The 19,137-nt window shown below is 38.5% G+C and overlaps 1 protein-coding gene across 14 annotated transcripts in view; it reads left to right on the top strand.

Moving 5' to 3' along the window:
- Positions 1–19,137, top strand: part of DOCK10 (dedicator of cytokinesis 10) — a 206,979-nt gene that overhangs the window by 109,910 nt on the left and 77,932 nt on the right. For 12 of the 14 annotated variants that reach the window (XM_070422263.1, XM_070422252.1, XM_070422259.1 and 9 more), the window contains exons 4-9: positions 3,074–3,156; positions 10,173–10,245; positions 10,521–10,643; positions 10,902–11,036; positions 16,027–16,210; positions 18,876–18,961. In XM_070422263.1, the coding sequence (XP_070278364.1) occupies positions 3,074–3,156; positions 10,173–10,245; positions 10,521–10,643; positions 10,902–11,036; positions 16,027–16,210; positions 18,876–18,961 (684 nt within the window). Of the gene's footprint in view, positions 1–3,073; positions 3,157–6,570; positions 6,687–6,719; positions 6,882–10,172; positions 10,246–10,520; positions 10,644–10,901; positions 11,037–16,026; positions 16,211–18,875; positions 18,962–19,137 lie in introns of those variants that run through there. The other 2 variants (XM_070422262.1, XM_070422260.1) reach the window with 2 other exon arrangements.

Here is a 19,137-nt window from a genome sequence, read left to right as displayed (position 1 = left end):
GAACAAAAAACTATTTAAATTCTAATATATACTTACAGGGGAATGAGGTAAAGCTATGTATCAGAAAAAAGGATTAAAAGGGAATGCAAAAAGAGAGTGGGTTTTATGCTTTTTGTTTTATGTTTAGAATATGTTTTATTTCATTTGAGAACTATAGCAAGGTATTGAGAAAGGAATGTAAGTGAGAGAGAGTAAGAAAGAACTATAATCATGAATGTTCTGTCTCTAAGGCTTGGGATACTATGGCCTATATGCTTTTTACCTGAATCCCTGGCATCCTTAAAGGAACATGGAACTTGTTAGCCAAGGATCATATCAGGGCTCAGTTTTCCTCTTATATTCAGAAATATGTGATCTGCAGAACTGGCTCAGGAATTGGCACGTTAAGAAATTTAATATTAGCTAAATATTCAGTTTTGTTCACATCTCTCCCAGTCTGGTCATTACAGATCTCCTGAATTCTCTTTTATTCATCTGTTGGCCTTGTTGCTGTTTTGTTTTTAAGCTCTTCTCTTCTCCTGCAGGCCCTGCCCTCATCCCCTACTCCTGTCTTTGTCCCAGTCTCATGTATTATTTCACCCTCAGTCCCTGGTTTGTGTGTGGGTGTTTCCCTGAATAAATAAACCTATGGTTCTAAGAAAGTTCAAGGCCAGAGAAACCCATAGCAACTGAAGACTCCTAATCCCTCTCCCCTCTTCCTGCATATTCTGTGCATCTTGAGCCAGGTGCCTGCATCCTGGGTTCCCCATCAACCTTTCTACACCATCCACTGGGCCATCCCCTCTCACTTTCTGTTTCTGCAAAAGCAGTGCCAGTGCTCTCTGTTCTGTAGCCCTCTGCACCTTGAGTTGATTGTTGTCACAAAGAGATCCTGCCTATCCCTTCTTGGTTACAAAAGCAATCACAGATCTTTATTCCTCACATTGCATCAAGTTTATTGCTCCTCATACTCCCACTGATGCTAGAAGACAAAATTTCTATCTAATCCTAGCAGCAGCTTAATCCCCAGAGTCATATAATTTCAGAAACAAAAGGAATCTGAAAGCCACTTAGTGAAATCCCCATTACCAACCCACAGTAATGGGTTGATAAGTGCATGGTAGGAGTTTGAGAAATATGAGCCATCAGTAAATACTATAAAATCATTCACTATAGACCACTATAATATAACTAGTGGCCCAGTGCAGGAATTTTTGCACATTGAAAGAAGATTAGTTAGAAGAAATATTTTAATATCACTATTCACCCTTTATAATAGAAGTGTCAACCAAATTCACAATCGACGATGACAGATCGAAACACACACGTGCAATTGGTGCCAGCGACAGCTTTATATAGAGAGATAAACTTGCTTAATTAGACCTGCTTTCTGATTTAGGTAAACTTTTTCCATCCTAGTGAAGCACCCCAACTTCTCTTTCAGGTAATTGTCAGCAACACAGCAGTAAATATCAACACAAAGCAGATTATTATTGTAGATCGCACAGGGAGAACAAGGGGTAAAATATTTAACTGCAGTAGTGTTTGATTATATTCTGCACAGTGAGAAAACCTGAAGTCATTTTCAAGGTCCACCATTTCTTACTTTTCAGTCAGGTCAAGTTTCTAAGCTTTCTAAATCTCCATTTTCTGGCTAATGAAAAGAAAACAGGATTCCATCAAGTCTCCTATCTACCTACTCCAGGACTTTGGGAGGATCAAAGGAGATTAGGCACAAGAAAACACTTCACAGACATTTGGTTAAAGTGTAAAATGTTTCCACCGGGCTATAAAGCAAGTCATGTTTCTGGGCTGAAGAAACTCCAAAGAGGCTAGTTGCTAGAGAAAGGAAGCTGGGCATTGCTACGTGATGTCATTACCTGGCGCCCACAGTGACTGTTTCCAGGCTGGACTGGGCTGGGCTGTGGGCCGCATTTTGCGCCATAGGGTCTTGGCAGCATTGGCTGCAATTTGGTGGGGTGTTGCTCCAGGGTGGTGGCAGGGCCTGTGTCCCACTTGGGGGAAGCTGAGTGTTGCTTTGTTGGCACCAGGTCCGTGCTGCCATTTCTCTGTAAATGGCCAGTGCGTGTCACAGCAGCTCCTGCATTAAGCGTCTTCCCTCTGGTGGTCAGTGTGCATCATAGCAACTGGTTGGACAGTCAGACACTTAGCATATTAGCCTTTCATATATATAGATTGTTTTGTGTTGTTAATATTTATGTGTTTTTTTAAATAAATAGTTTTTTATCATCTTTTGTTCACATAGCAGTATATGTGTAAAATCCATGAACAGTGATGAAGAAGGCTGGGCTTAGAAGGCAGTGAGGGAAACCGGCAAACAGATTTCAAGTCAACAACAGTGTTGATATAAAGAGAAAAAGGAAACTTACTAATACAAAAACAAAAAGTAATGGGCTAAAATATTATGAAAAGATTATCCTATATAATAAGAGAGGAATATACTAATTAGCCTTTACACCCTGAGGCGTAATGACCAAGTATGTCACGACCAGATCACGGATCAGCGGGAAGGTGGGCCAGCGAGGTACAAGCAGACTGCAGAGAGCTACAGGAGGGGCAGGGCAACAATGTGTGTGTGTGTGGGGGGGGGGGGGGGGGGGGCGGGGGGAGCTACAAGAGGGTGGGGCAGCAGGCAGAGAGCTTCAGGAGGGGGGCAGCGACCTACTGGCACACAGATTCGTGCACAGGGCTACTGGTATATAAACATCTTTCTCTACTAAAATATTTTAAGTAATAGAAGGGTTTGCCAAAGACAGCTGAGAATTGATGGTACTTGAGGTTAAAAACATGTCCTTGGTGTGATTCAGCAACTAGGTCTTCCTTGATGGAGCAAAATAGAATAACTATGTTCAATGGTTCCTCCTCCACGAGTCTTGGAAAGGTGGGACTTTCATTTCACTGGAAAGCGTGAAATGATTATAATGAGCAAGCCCCTTACCTACCTTAGCATCACTAACATATGTACCTTAACATGACCCCAGAGGTCATGAGAACTGTATTCTAGTACTTTTTGCAAGGACAGCTGAGTTTTTTAATGCTAATTGTTTAATTATTTTTGTTGTTTTTCCTTAAGGCTTGTAAATTTTACAGTTCCCAGTGGTACGTGGTAAACTACAAATATGAACAATATTCTGGAGACATTCGACAGTTACCTCGGTAAGAACCTATTATGAGTAGAGCTTGGGTTTTCCTATATATAAAATATTTATTTGTTTAAGTTCTGCCATTGTTTATCAACACACATATGTTAATCTAGTGTCAAGGAATATTTTATACAATTTTAAAATAAGAATCACAATAGAATATTTTATTCAACAATGCAATGTTTATATAGTGACAAAAATTTGGAATAAGCTATAAATATACTTATTTAATTTTGAACAAAGTTTGAAGATATTGTTATATCATTTTTTTGTGAGCTGTCCTTTCAATAGCAGACACAAGGTTAGAAAACTACAATTTAGATCAAAAATTTTTCTAACAATATTCTGTATATAGTGTTCAGATTTACCACTGGTTCTGTGTATCTTCATGCTGGGATATCAAAAATCACTAAAATAGCCGTAGCCGGTTTGGCTCAGAGAATAAAGCGTTAGCCTGCAGACTAAAGGGTCACAGGTTCGATTCCTGTCAAGGGCACATGCCCGAGTTGTGGGCTCGATCCCCAGTAGGGGGTGTGCAAGAGGCAGCCTATCAGTGATTATCTCTCATCATTGATGTTTCTATCTCTCTTTCCCTCTCCCTTCCTCTCTGAAATCAATAAAAAAATATTTTTTAAAATTTACTAAAATAAGCAACCTCCACAGAAATGATATATGCATAAGAAAATCTAAAAGGGATAAATAAACACCTCCTTTTCTTTCTTGACTCTGGGGAAAATGAAGCCTTTAGGAGAAGGTGACTTTTTTCTTTACACTCTGAGAATGTCAGCTTCACAGAGAAGCTCACCTGAACTAACGCAGTCACTGATGCAGCATTTGTGTCCCCACTGAAGTAAAAACCCCCAAAGCGCAGGGAGCTTCCTTGCAGAATCCCCTGCAGGCCTATGAGAATGCCTAGCACACATTAGGTGTGCAGTAATTACTTATCAGATAAGTAAACTGAGTGAATGGCAAATTGCAAAATGCAGGATTCCTAGATGGGATTGGATGCTAAAATTTAAGGAGCTTAAATAAACTGGGATCTCTCAATGCATTGGTTCATCAAATTAAAATGATGCAAATAACCCAGAAAAACACTTGAGATAATTCAGAGATATGTTTTTATTAACACTTTCCTCAAGTGAAATATTGAGATGATACACATGGCATCTAACTTTTCATGGACACATGGCTCAGATTTGGGTTCCACTTTCCAAGATTTCCCTTGCCCCCCAAAAACATCTTTTCCAGATTCGGGTACTTGAAAGTGCTCTCAACTTCAAAATGCAGAATAGGAAGGAGGAGTTAGGCAATGGCTCTGAGAAGGTGGCATTTGAGCTCAGATGTGAAGTAACAGTCACTACCAGCACTGTGATCTTGGGAAAAGGTTCCTAGAGGGAACAGAATGGGCAAAGGCCCCGAGGTGGGAATAAGCATGGTCACTTGAACAGAATGATAATCAAGGAGGCTGGAGCTGAGGGTTGGAAAGAGAGTAGAGAAACGAAACTCTGGAAACCTAGGCAGGAGACATTGTGGGCCCTGGAAAGGAGCTTGGATTTTACTCTCGTTGCAACAGAAGCCCATGAAATGTTTAACCAGGAGTGTGACATGATCTGTTTTACCTCTTCGAAAGATTACTTGTTCTACTCTATGGAAAAGGGGATTGCAGTGATGAGAATAGGAAAAGGAGAGGTGTATGGGGGAGGGGGGGTCATTTCTTTTGGAGTTGCATTACTATGAAGACCCAATGTTCCTCCAAATCAGCACATGTGTTTTGTTGTTGTTGCTTTTTTAAAAAACAAACAAACAGTGAACATTAACTTTTACCAAATCTCTGGACATTCCATTAGAGTCAGGTAACTTGTAATAGATAACTTTCTGCGACTGCTCATTAAGAAGGTCCCATCACACAGTTAGGTGTGCGTGAGTAATTCAGAACGTCTGGGTGTTAGCACACAAGTTTTATAGGTGCAATTGAAAAGCAAAGCATTTTTTCTCACATCAAGACTTCCTCTTTTCCAGAATAGTTCAGAGAAGTGGTTACAACTTGGAGGTTGTGCCCAAGCTATTGGGATACTGCATATGAAGTATAGAGAACAGTGTTTAGCCTTTCAAATAAATGACTCTGCTGTCTTTAGGTCTAATGAAATTTTTAGTGGCTTTATACCCAAACATTGTTTTTCTTTTCTTATATTTGTGATGTCATAAATACAGCTGTCAGAGGGGAAGGGGTTTGGGAGGCTGTGTGCAAAGGTGGAGGGATTAAGAAAAAAACAACTCATAGACACAGAGAACATTATAGTGATTACCAGAAGGAAAGGGGATGGGAGGAGGTAGAAGAGGGTAGAGGGGGGATAAATGGTGATGAAAGGAGACTTGACTTGAGTGGTGAACACACAATGCAATATACAGATGATGTGTTACAGAATTGTACCCCTGAAACTGTTAGTATAGTTAGCTAGCTTGCCACACGACAATCTCCCATGAGTGGGTTCTTGGAATGCTTTCCTCCTGATCTCATGGAAAAACCCAATTTACACTGGCAACATTACCTATATAATTTTATTAACCAATGTCACCCCAATAAATTTAATGAAACTAAACGAAAGAAAAGATTGGTGGTATTTTTCCTCTATTAAAACAATAGAGAAAGAACCTATAGTAAATACAGAGTCTTGTTGAATTGGAATGCCCATAAAGCATAAGAAAAAAATCTTGAGAGAAGAAATGCAATAGGAACCAAAACATTGTTGAGAATTTTTTTACTTTAACTAAAGGAAGTGGAAGTTGATACCATGAATGGGGAAGAATAAGACTGTCATAAAGTAAGAACGTTTAAAGAAAAAAAAAAATATATGTATATATATTCAAAATGAAAATCAGAATTTCTAGACTATAATCCAGAAATATAATCCTCACATAGCCCCTGAAATAATGAAGACTGTAACACTGATTAGCAAAACTGTTTTTAAAATTATTTTACAAAGTTAAGCTCTCTCCACTGAAGACTACATGTATTTAGGTCAGTAGTGGGGACAGATACTTTACTTGGGCCTTCTGAGGCTATTAGAAGTAAATCATTTCATACCTCCTGTATTAGGAGAATTCTCCTATGTCTGCTAACAATTAAAACTGATCATTTCTTTTTATGGGTTGCTGAGGTTACAAAATGAAAACTTGCAATTCAGTGAAAAAAGAGGTGTGTGTTTATATTCCTCATCTTTATTCTTAAATTTAAAATTGTATTATTATTAAGGCTTAAGAACTCCACTTTTTTAAGTGTCTGTTTATAGGAAGATACTGGAGAAATGTGAAATGTAAAGCCTTCACACATAAGGAATAAAAAAATCGCTGAACTTGTGGTTCCAGAATGACATAAAAATGTATGATGCCAATGGAGCCAAGTATATATATTCAATGAGGAAAGGAGCATCTCTTTAACAAATGGTGTTGAAAAAACTAGGCAGCACATGCACAAGAGTGAAACTAGACTGCTGTCTTACACCATGCACAAAAATTAACTCGAAATGGATCAAAGACTTGAATGTAAGACCTGAAGCCATAAAGCTCCTAGAAGAAAGCAGGGGGGATAAGCTCCTTAACATTGTTGTTTGCAATGGTTGTTTTTGTTTTGTTTTTTGACACCGAAATCAAAGGCAACAAAAGCAAAAATATAAAGTGGGACTACATCAAACTAAAAAGCTTCTGCACAGCGAAGAAAACTATCAACAAAATGCAAAGGTAATCTATTGAATAGAAGAAAATATTTACAAATCATTTATCTGATAAGGAGTTAATATCCAAAATATACAAACTCAATAGCAAAAACTCATACAACTCAATAGCAAAAAACAAACACCCCCCCCCCACACACACACACAAAAGAAAACCAATCTAATTAAAAATGGAAAGAGGCTCTGAATAGACATTTTTTTCAAAGAAAACATACAGATGGCCAACAGGTACATGACAATGGAAAGTAAAATCAAAACCACCATTAGCTATCTACTCATACCTGTTAGAATGTCTATTATAAAAAGACAAGAAATAACAAGTGTTAGTGAGGATGTGGAGAAAAGAGAACCCTGGTGTAGTGTTGATGGGAAAGTAAATTGGTGCAGTCACTATGGAAACCAGTATGGAGGTTCCTCAAAAAAATTAAAATAATCCAGCAATTTCACTTCTGGGTATTTATCTGAAGAAAATGAAAACACCAGTTTGAAAAGATATATACATCCCTGCAGTGCTGTTTACAATAGCCAAGATATAAAAACAATCTGTCTATTGATGGGTGAATGGAATACTGTTCCATCATAAAAAAAGTGAAATCTCGCCATTTCCAATAACATAGATGGTTCTCAAGGGTATTATGCTAAGTGAAATAAGTTAGAGAAGGACAAATACCATATGAACTCACTTATATCGGGAATTTGAAAACAAACAAAGAAAAAACAAGCTCATAGATACAGAGAACAGATTGATGGTTATCAGAGGCAGGAGGTGGGGGGAAAGCAAAATAGTTGAAGAGGATCAAAGGTATTTCCAGTTATAAAATAAATGTCATGGGGATGTAATGTACAGGATGGTGACTATAGTTAGTAATACAGTATTGCATATTTGAAAGTTACTGAGAGTAGATATTAAAAATCCTCATCAAAAGGAAAAAAAAGTCTATGTATGGTGACAGACATTAACTAAACTTACCCAGGAGATCATTTTTGCATTATATACAAATCATATTGTACACCTGAAACTAATATATTATTTATCAATAATACCTCAATTTAGAAGATATATATGATGCCACTGATCGCATTAATCCACGGGGTAAAACACAAAGATACATGACATATCTAACTTTTTTACTACAGCTGTTTTGATATAAAGAAGAACATTTTACAGAATGTATTTTGTGACTGAATATCAAATACAATGTAACCAATTTGAGGTTCTGGATTAATTAGAATAGATTTTTTTTTTAATTAAAGGAATGTTTTCCGAGTGCGCTAGGTTCCGTTTGTATGTTATCTCATTTAGCATGCATAATCCCACAGAGTAGGAACTGTTATCCTTGCTGTATAAAGGAAACTGGGGCACTGAGAGGGATAGTAACTCACCTCTAATCTCACAACTGTAACCAAGGAGGCTCTCAGGCATCCCCAACCCCTTATGTGGGCGATGGGGGTAATTTGAGTGTAGAAGTGAGCAATGGGACTGCCTAGAAATGATAGCTAATGTTGGGTTCAAACATCAGAGGGTCCCTACTGAGCCCTTTACTTCAGGATCCCAAAGATTCAGAGACCACACAGTGCTGCTGGGGAAAGAATGTTAAACTCAAGAGCAGAGGTGCTTATACTTTCCATGGTCTGTGAAAGGGTGAAATAGTCTTTGCTTAATGGCCCTGCAGGCATGAGAGACTGAGTGGTGACATGGTTACTTAAAGGCAAGGAGGGTTGTGCTGTGCGGGGCAGTGAGACCCGAATGACTGGGAAAGATGACCCCTCAATAGCCCCCATACTTTTTCTTACATGGCTGCTCTCACCTCCTATTGCTCTCCTTCCCCGACTGTGCACCAGCCCCCAGCCTTCCACTCCTGGGCACTCCAACTTGGTTCCTCCCTGGGACCGGTACTGTCGCCATTCACTATGCCAGAATGACCTCCCCCAGATCATCACATGGCCAGCTTCCGTTGAGTCTCAATTTAAATGGCCATCCGTGACCACCCTTTCTAAATCTGGTCTCTTCCATCCCTACTTGGATCAGTCTTTTCTCCGCCCCACTTTAAATTTCTTCACAACCGTTTTCACCCAGGAAAATTATCTTGTTTATGTACGCTTAATTATCTATTCTCTTCTTCCTTGGAATGCTCACTTCCTCAGGTTGGGGATTTGTTTTCTGGTATATATTATTGGGGGTCTTCCGTGTAGCAGGTACTATCTGGGTACTGGATCATTTACTGGCAAAGAATAACCTCCAAGAATTAAGGCAACTCTGCATTCCCATTGAATTTGATCAAGCAAACTCAGAATTAAGAAAAGCCAGCAATGAAAAGATATTCACTCACCCCCACCCCCACCCCCACGATAGGATATAAATTGACACACACAGGTCTGCACTTTTTTTTCTATGAACATAAGGTCAGCAAGAATATTGTTAAGGACTAATGGACTTGGCTGAGTGATGCTCTCTGGAATACCTTCAACATAGGAGATTCTTTGTGATGGGAATATTGAATGTGCCACTGGGCTTTTTCCTCTCAATTGTCAGATTGTGAGGTTGCTTCTACACAGTCTACACCAATTTAAAGAAAACAAATATGCCATGCAAATTCTACATGTAAAAATGTCTAACTAGGTATCAAGAAAGATCTGAACCTTGAATGATAATGTCTGGTTTCCATTCTGCCATGAGGTATAAGACAGAATCAAGCCAAGGAAAACTTATTTCTGTCTTATATTTCCATGTATAGAGCCAGGTGTATGCTCTCACTCCCCTGAGCTGGTTGGTGATGCTATGACACAGAGGTGTTTCGATGCTATCATGGAATTTCACAAAATGAGCACAATTGCCAATAATGGGTGCAGACTTTTGGGGAGACCATGGTTAGGGGAGCAGCACAGTCTAGTGGCCAGATCACAGATTTGTTTTCTGGAACACAGTTCTTCAAATGACCGCCTGTACCCTTGGGCATGTCATAAAAAGGGGAAGCAGAAAGGTAATGAAAATATCACATCAGCATGTGGAAGAGAAAAATATAAACCATCAAACCTAAAAATTATCCTGCTCACCTTCATCCCATTCAGTGTGTAAATCTGCATAAATATTAACTCCACGGATTAAAATAGAGATTTATTTGCTGGGTTAAGATGTCAAGGTATAGGGGAAGGTTAATACCTCCAAAGAAAATGGGATCCTCACAAGGTTACATTAGTTTATTAAAAAAACGCAGTAGTTGTTACCCAGGAAACAGCTGAAAATGAAAGCCGTGTCTCAAGTGACAAATCAGAACCTTTATTTTTGTTTTAATATTAGAGCAGAGTACAAGCCAGAGAAACTTCCTTCACATTCCTTTGAGGTTGACCATGAAGATGCTGATAAGGATGAAGTAAGTAAATTGTTGAAAGTGAAATGTTTAAAACATGAGGATAATTAGTGCCTGTCTTTCACTTGAGTGTTCCATGTTCTGAACAGTTTTTCATCAAGCTGCAGTAACTGTTTGTATGAGGGCTTTTAGTCAAAATGAGTCACGTTTGTTTTGAGATTGAACATGATTATTTGAGATGAGTCAAAGAGAGAAAAAGAGGCTCATTTTTAAGTGCAAGTGCAGAAGATCTGGGATTCACAAAAGATTGCAGTCATGCTAATGATGCTTTTGTACAGGATACCACCTCCCACTCGTCTTCCAAGGGCGGTGGGGGAGCGGGAGGAACTGGAGTTTTCAAGTCTGGCTGGCTCTACAAGGGGAATTTCAACAGCACCGTGAACAATACCATTACTGTGCGGGTAAGGAGACATCAGGACGCTTCTTTGTGTCTGCCACCTTTCCCGACACCCCTTCTTCGGTCAGAGCACAGAGGAGAGCCATTTGCATTGAGTTTATGTTCTGTGTTATATTTTATTGATGAGAAAGGAGTGTGCTCTTCTCTCAAACAGCACCCTACAGGTGTCGCACTCCTGGAGGAATTAGAAAAAATGCTAGTTTCTGTGAGTAATAGGACACTGCAACCTCAACTACCTTCTTGTATCTTTTCCATTATTTAGTCATTCAAAAAGCGCTACTTTCAGCTGACTCAGTTGCCTGATAGTTCCTACATCATGAATTTTTACAAAGATGAAAAAATATCCAAAGAACCCAAAGGCTGCATCTTTTTGGATTCCTGTACAGGTGTGGTGCAGGTGAGTAGGAATCTTTTTTCCCTCTTGGGTTTTTTTTTTAAATCAAAGAGTATGTTCATCCAGTCATCAGTTATTTTTTCCACAAATATTTATGGAGTATCTGAGATGAGCCAAGAATTGTTCTAGACCCTAGGGATTCAGTGGAGAACAAGAAAACCTTGATTCCTGCTTTCACAAAACTTACTTTCAATAAAGGAAGAAAAAACAGAAAATAGGCAAAGAAATAAATAAACAATAGAATCAGTTGGTGAAATCTGGAATAAAGAAAATAAACAGGGATACTGAAGGGAGAGAGACAAATGATGACATTGGAAAAGAATGTTAATTTTCTAGAAGTGAGAAAAGTATGTTTGAAGAGAAAGTATTTGATCTAGAGACTGAAAAATGAGCAGGGCAGTGCATGCAAAGGTCCTGAGGCAAGAGCAAGTCTTATATATTTGAGGAAAATGGCCACCTGTGTAGCTGCATTAGAGAACCGCTGAACTAAAGAATTTTGTAAGATAACATGTAAATCATATCACTCAAAAGATACACTTCATAAATATTATCTTTATTATTAGATATGAGATAGTAAATTTATAATGTGCATATACATCATCTTCCTTCTAAGAGGTTTCCCTCAAAGGCAAGGATTACATTGATTCCCAAGAGCTTAATTTAAGAAACAGACATAGTGCTCTTAACAGACAATGCTCTTCTGCAACCTCTTGATCTTCAGACTATTGTCCTTAATATTCAATTTGGCATGGACCACGGTGGCAAAGGGCAGCAGATAATTCCACAGACCTCATTTGGACCTCTTACTTTCAAGACATTTATTCTTTCTACTCTGATTAAATAGCTATCCTTATTCCCTCTTACATAAAAATTGAAGCAATCAAGTGTTTTAGCAATCTTACCTCAAATTTCACATTATTATTGTCTCAATGTGTTAAAAAAATAAAAAAGCCTTAGCCGGTTTGGCTCAGTGGGTAGAGCATCAGACTGAAGGCTCCAGGGTTCAATTCTGGTCAAGGGCATGTATCGGTTGCAGGCTCCTGGTCCTGGTCAAGGACCTTCGGGAGGCAAACAATCGATGTGTCTCTCACATCGGTGTTTATCTCTGTCTTTCCTTCTCTCTTCCACTCTCTCTAAGAATCAATGGAAAAAATGTCCTTGAGTGAGGATTAAAAAACAAACAAACAAAAACACCTCAGAGAGATAAAATACCTTTCCAAGTCACAGAACTAATAAATGGCAAAATTAGATCTGAGGCACAGGAATGTCCAAAATTACAAGAAGATGCCCCAAAAAATCCTTTGGTTATTATACATGAAGTGGACATACCTGCACACATACACACATACATTTATCCTGTGTAAGCCACATGGGCACAGGAAACACTATAAAGATGTGTTTATGTGTGGTTCTAAACAGTGCATTTTAGATGTAGGGTTTACTTCATCAAATGTATATTGAAATGCTTTCTATATGCAAGGCATTGTGGGAAAGCCACTTATGAATTAGATGTGGTTTCTGTCTTCAAAGAGCTTACAGCCTGTAGGAGGATGAACAGAAAAAAAAATATATATATATATATCGTGTGTAAAAATAAAGCATAAATGACTCATTTCAATTAGGTTCTGATAATACATGCAAGAGTGAAATTCTATTTATTGCAGATGATGATAAATTGCCTTATATTACATTATACATAGTATATATGTGTTAGTTCCATTTATTTGTTTATTGACACTCCATTACACTAGAATGTAAGTTCAAGGAGGGCAAGCACTTTACATGTGTTTTTTAACGCTATGTACTTGGCACATAGAAGGTACCTAATATTGTTTATAAATGAACAAATAAACATACAGAGAATGGACAGAATTGCACGGGTGGTAGCCAGCAATACCAGTAACCTGGAGTTGATGTTGTGTGTTTCCTTTTAAAACTCTTCTTTAGCTTCTGAAAAATTCTGTAAAAGATGCTAGCACCATTGCTGGCGTGATGGGATATTTTGTTTGGGTAACTTCTTTCTTCAACATTCAGTCCTCCGAGTATCTATTTCGAAACTTTTCCAGATGAACACTGTAGAAACAGACCAGTTTGCTACAACTCATTAAACACATCAGATGGCATTAGGCCACATTCAGTTTCCTATTGTTTATGAAGCCGTGTAGGTGGGCTGTGGTGAGCTTGGATGAGCAAAGTAGTTGCAGTGGATACAAAGAACACTGATTTCATGGAAACAGGGGAACATTGGGGGAGTGAAATGAGTATGATTACTTTATGAATGCCTTTGTAATGACTTAACTATTGCATTTCAAGATTACTAAAATGTTCTATTGATTTTTCTATTTCTGTCCTTTCTTTTTTGCTAGTTATTTTGGAGAGTGAGATAGAAAACCACTTTAGACATCTTAGACCTCTCCAACATAAACCTCTCAACACTGAAAGCGGTTCTATTTCTCTCCAAATTTAAAAAAAAATAATAATTTGGTGTCTGAGCAGTTGTAAATAGAATATTTATTTTATTTATAAATACCACCTCTTTGTGAGAACCAAGGGATGGCTTATAATAATTCGCACAAAGTGTTAAAAAATATTTGTAATAACATTGTTGAACTTGGCAACAATATTAAATTTATTTGATGTACAGAATGCAATTTAGGAAATCAACATTTTTAAAATATTTCATAATGTTTTCTTTCTAAAATTTTTATTAGTTTCTTAGCAGCAGCATTGAAAAGCAGGTTGCAGCTTGATCCACTTTTAACTTGAACCCAGTATTAGCAGTTTGCATAGCTGCATCTCCCAGTTCTCATGATTTACAACATCAGATTAGTCAAGGAGACTCTTTAACTTGTTTGTTTTCAAGACAGCACTGAGATTGGCTTGCATTTGCAATTGTCAAATAATTAACAATATCCTAGCCCAGTGGTCGGCAAACTCATTAGTCAACAGAGCCAAATATCAACAGTACAAAGATTGAAATTTCTTTTGAGAGCCAAATTTTTTAAACTTAAACTATATAGGTAGGTACATTGTTATTAACTTAATTAGGGTACTCCTAAGGCTTAGGAAGAGCCACACTCAAGGAGCCAAAGAGCCGCATGTGGCTCGCGAGCCACAGTTTGCCGACCACTGTCCTAGCCAAAGTGAGGTCTTGAACTCTGGGCATTTCTAGTTTTTCCCTTTTATCTATTTCTCTTCCGGTGGGGTTCATTTTTTGTTTGTTTGGTTGGGTTGTTTTTTTTTTTTTTTTTAAAGAAACCTGTCTCTCTTTTTTATATGTGCTATCAGCCAACTTGTCTTTGTCCTTAGGCACTCTGTGTCACTGAGGTCACAGGAGGTTCAATGGACCTCCTTGGACAGAAGCCCAGGAAGCTTGTGTGAGAGTGTATGGAGGGGAGCGCAGCTTCTAAGAACTTGCATTCTTTTTTTTTTTTAAGAATTTGCATTCTTAAAGAGGCTGCCTAGATGTTGGCTTTGCACACACTAGTTTGAGGCCACTGCCTTTCTGGTGACTCCTCATTCTGTTTATACTGCAGCCAAATAATTTTTTCCTAATGCAGCTCTGGACTTTTACTTGCCAAAGCCATCTTGCCCTGTGCTCTCATGAGACCAGCTATATTCTCATATGCCAATAGCAATTCTGTTCTCAAAAAGCGTATTAATACCTTGACTTTATACCTTTTCTTCAACATATTCATACAAAATGTGAATACATTTATCTCCCAATATCACACTGTGTTTCATTGGTTAAGGCCTGTCTCCCTGTTCTGCCAGGGAAGAGACTTCGTTTCTTCCTGACACAAAATGCAAACGCAATAGACACCTCTTTATGAGTGAATATTATCACTGCACTGAGCACTGAGGACAGTTAGGCAGCTTCTGCTCTAATCAAGCTCATGGACAAATAAAAGAGCCAGCCTGCAAGTGAGTCATCACAAGGCAAGGAAATAATACCTTTGACAATAGTACAAAAGTATGGACAGGAGCAAATAGCTCGTCATTGGAAGAGTGCAGAAACTAGCATTTGAACTGTGACATTTTACAGTGAGAATCACACGTAGCTTTTAAACTGATTCTTCCTTCTCCTTCAATTTCCAAATTTTACTTTTTCTTGAGGCATTTATGTTGTCTCACTGTCTATTCTCAGCACATGGGAACTATTACCTGCAGGCCACAGCTGCCCCGTTTGTGGGTGATTGTGCCAGGGAGGTAGCAAGGAAGGAGGATGGCATTCACTGAGCATCTTCTTTATACCCTGGTCATCTCAGTGGGTGTTAAAGTCTAAAGAGGTTATTTCCCCTTTCTACCACTTGCTACCCATGTAATTCCTAGCTTACCTGCCCAAGCCTCAGTGTCATCATATGTTAAATGGAATAATATGATTTTTCACACAAAGGTTGTTGGGAGATTTAAATAAGATAATGACTGTAAAATGTTCAGCACAGTGCCTGGTATACAGATGGCGAGTATTTAGTAAGTGTCCTCTTTGTAGTTGTAATTGTGCTGTGGAAGTTGAAAGGAACAAGTTATTTTGGGACAGTGTCTGAAGGCATCCCAAAGAAAAAGGGCATTGCCAAGAGGATATTCAAAATTACTTTTCCTTGCCACCAAGAAGAGCAACCCTATTCCCATAAAATAATTTATACTTTGATATTTATCTACAATTTCACACGATAGTAACACTCTCATCTTCTGGTTCTTCTCCAGTTTGTGTTTCAATTATACAAAGTTGAGTTATCCTGAGTATATAGGCTTTGCTTTATTATAGTGTGGGGGCTCTAAAGATTTTAGAACAGTGTTAGTAAGAGTTGAATACCTGTATCAGAATTCCAGATTGATTCATACCCATCTAAATTTGTGTCCTATTTTGGAAAATTTCTTTATGTTGCTTACCTATATGGAAAACTTTGGAACCATCAGGAGCCCTTAAAATATGTCTCCCACTCTCTAAGACTTATTTATCTGGTGTTTTTTCTTTCTTTTTGTACCAAAGAATAACAGACTAAGAAAATATGCCTTTGAATTGAAAATGAATGAACTGACCTATTTTGTGCTGGCGGCTGAAACGGAGTCTGATATGGATGAATGGATCCACACCCTCAACCGCATCCTGCAAATCAGCCCTGAGGGACCCCTTCAGGGTCGGAGGAGCACAGAGCTCACCGATCTGGGGCTGGGTAAGAGCACATCACCAAACCCTTCCATCCTTTTCAAAGTGTGACCTGTGCATTTGGGTCATTTAAACTCCTAGAAGCTATAGTAGCTGGCAGGTCTAGCTCATCCATCCCTGAGCTCCAAGAAATTGTCCCTATATTTTTACTTGTACTGAATAGTGAGTGTTACCACACACACATAGGTACGATTTTGACTGGACGAACAGTGATTGAGGCTGATGGCCAGCAAATGATGTTGGGAAGCATTTGTCATCAGTATAAAAAATGTACCCAGATCTGATGAGATGTCACCCTGGAGGTGTTTTATAGCTTTTCATTAAATTTAATTAATTAACAGTATACTCTGTGAAGGCAAATATGCATTACTCCCTTTTAATTGAAAGGAGTGTCATGTATGCCTTTTGACCATACTGAGATCTGCTTATGTATATGTGAAAGTTCCATAAATTTGACATAGTATTAGAGATTTTTATAAGAAAATAAATTTTTCTGCCCATCCTAATTCCCTCAAAAAGATTCAAATTCACTCCAGGCAAAGAGAAGGGAGCAAAAGAGAGGAGAGAAGGAGTGCAAAGAATGGTAGATAAAGCAGATCTATAATTATGTGGAAAACAACTTCACCTTTAGAGTCAATCATTCCTCCCAAAGGAAAACTATTTTAAGGCATCTTGCACTGCATCGTGGTACATTAGAAAACAAAGTGTCTTTAAGTTCTAGTAGCCTAAGTATCATGTGCTTTTAAGTGAACAAGTCATGGGATAATGAGGAAGAAAATCATTGTTGCTTTTAACACCACTTCTGTGTACCATAGTAGGTATTTTACATTCATGATTTACTTAATAATATTCAACTAGAAAATTAATGTTTACAGAGTTGTAGAGAGTTTAGTAACAGAAGCTAGAATGTGAGTTTTAAACTGATGGCCTGAGAGTCAGAATTATCAAAAATAAAAACATATGTACAAAAACTTTAGTATGCATTCATGAAGTAAGTCAATACAGCACCAAGTATTAATATAGAACTGTTAAGGGTTCAGAGTTCTCATGGGCACAGGATGGTGTCATGGAAAGAATCCCAAAAGATCATTAGAAGGTCTGATTTCCCAGCCAATGTCTTTTTAACAGTAAGGAGTACTGGAACCAAGATATAGTGAAGGCATCTGTTCACTAACATCCATCTTTCATCGCTCTTGGGTCTAACCCAATGGTCGGCAAACTCATTAGTCAACAGAGCCAAATATCAACAGTACAATGATTGAAATTTCTTTTGAGAGCCAAATTTTTTAAACTTAAACTATATAGGTAGGTACATTGTTATTAACTTAATTAGGGGACTCCTAAGCTGGCCTTTGCTAAAAACATCCTCTCCCTCCTCCTCTCCCTGCTCCTCTCTCTCTCTCTCCCCTCTCTCCCTCCCCTCTCTCTGGAATTGAACCTCAGATGCTTCAGTCTGCAGGCCAACGCTCTATCTACTGAGCCAAATCAATCTACGCTCTTCTCCTCTCTTTTTTTTTAGGGGATAAGGCAGAGGGTTTTGAAGCCGTACCAAAAGGAGGGATAAATAACTCCACTTCTCTACTTGGACACAGAGCAGTCCAAGTAAGACCCCAGAGGCTTAAAATAGTGTACAAGTTGGGCAATTATGTTGTGTTCCAACCATAAACTGAAAGAAAGGATGGAAGGAGATGAGGTTGGAGACAAGGGTCCCAGGCTGTCCTCACATGGAAGTCATTACAAAGCCTCTCTTTCCCACACTCCCTCTTCACTCTCTTTCTCCCTTTCACCAGATTCACCTATTTGCTTTAAAATAACCCCTCAATTGAAAATTGAAAACAATTCAGGCCTTAGTCAGGATTTTCACCTTTATCCTGAGAACAATAGGAAACCATTTGGCAGACTTAATTAAATGAGTGGTCAGAGCAGGTTTTCTTTTTAAGTTTATTTTTGTTGCTGCATTGAGAATGGTCTGAGAAGGAATGGACAAGAAAGATTTGGACAGAGCAGTCAGGTGGTGATAGGTAAGAGAGATCATGGTGAACTGAAGTGGTGGTAGCAATAACATAGAAGGAGTATTGGACAGGTGTGGAAAGCATTTCTAAGGTAGAATTGATAGATCTTGCTGATGGGTTGAATGATCTTTTACCCTCTCTGCATCCACCCACTTGGACTTGACCATGTGCCTGGCTTTGGGTAATAGAATGAAACAGAAGTGCAAGTATGGTGCTTCTAAGTCTACCACTCTAGAGGCCTTGCTTTTTCTTGTGTTTCTGTCATCTCCATGAGGACATTCCTGAGGTAGCTACTGGCATGGAACAGATACGTGGCAGAGACTTGAAGTGCCCAGTCAGCCCAGTTGAGACTCCTCTTCAGTGGTCGGCAAACTCATTAGTCAACAGAGCCAAATATCAACAGTACAACAATTGAAATTTCTTTTGAGAGCCAAATATTGTAAACTTAAACTATATAGGTAGGTTCATTGTTATTAACTTAATTAGGGTACTCATAAGGCTTAGGAAGAGCCACACTCAAGGGGCCAAAGAGCCGCATGTGGCTCTCGAGCCACAGTTTGCCGACCACGGGTCTAACCTAGTTTTGAAATGTCACAGGCTAGAGAAAGGTGTGACTCATTAGTTGTTATTTAATAACCTGTCTTTGTGTATCTTTTCAAGATTCGCTGGATAATTCTATCACATGTGAATGCACACCAGAGGAAACAGATTCTTCAGAGAACAGCCTACATCCAGACTTCACAAAAGTAATAAAGCTGACACATTATCATGCAAATGAATTTGCATTGCTTACTACTTAATGCTTTCATGGAAAAGATGGAAATGCTTTTTTTTAAGGTTTAAGCAAAGAAACACAAAATTCAAAAAATAAAGCATGTTTTTTTATAAGACTTGCCAAGTGTCAATGGGTGATTTTAAAACT

This window comes from Myotis yumanensis, unplaced genomic scaffold (genome assembly GCF_028538775.1).
Source record: "Myotis yumanensis isolate MYYU_CA2020_CCGP unplaced genomic scaffold, mMyoYum1.0.hap1 SCAF_8, whole genome shotgun sequence".
Classification (NCBI taxonomy): domain Eukaryota; kingdom Metazoa; phylum Chordata; class Mammalia; order Chiroptera; family Vespertilionidae; genus Myotis; species Myotis yumanensis.
This window is presented reverse-complemented; position numbering and strand designations above follow the sequence as displayed.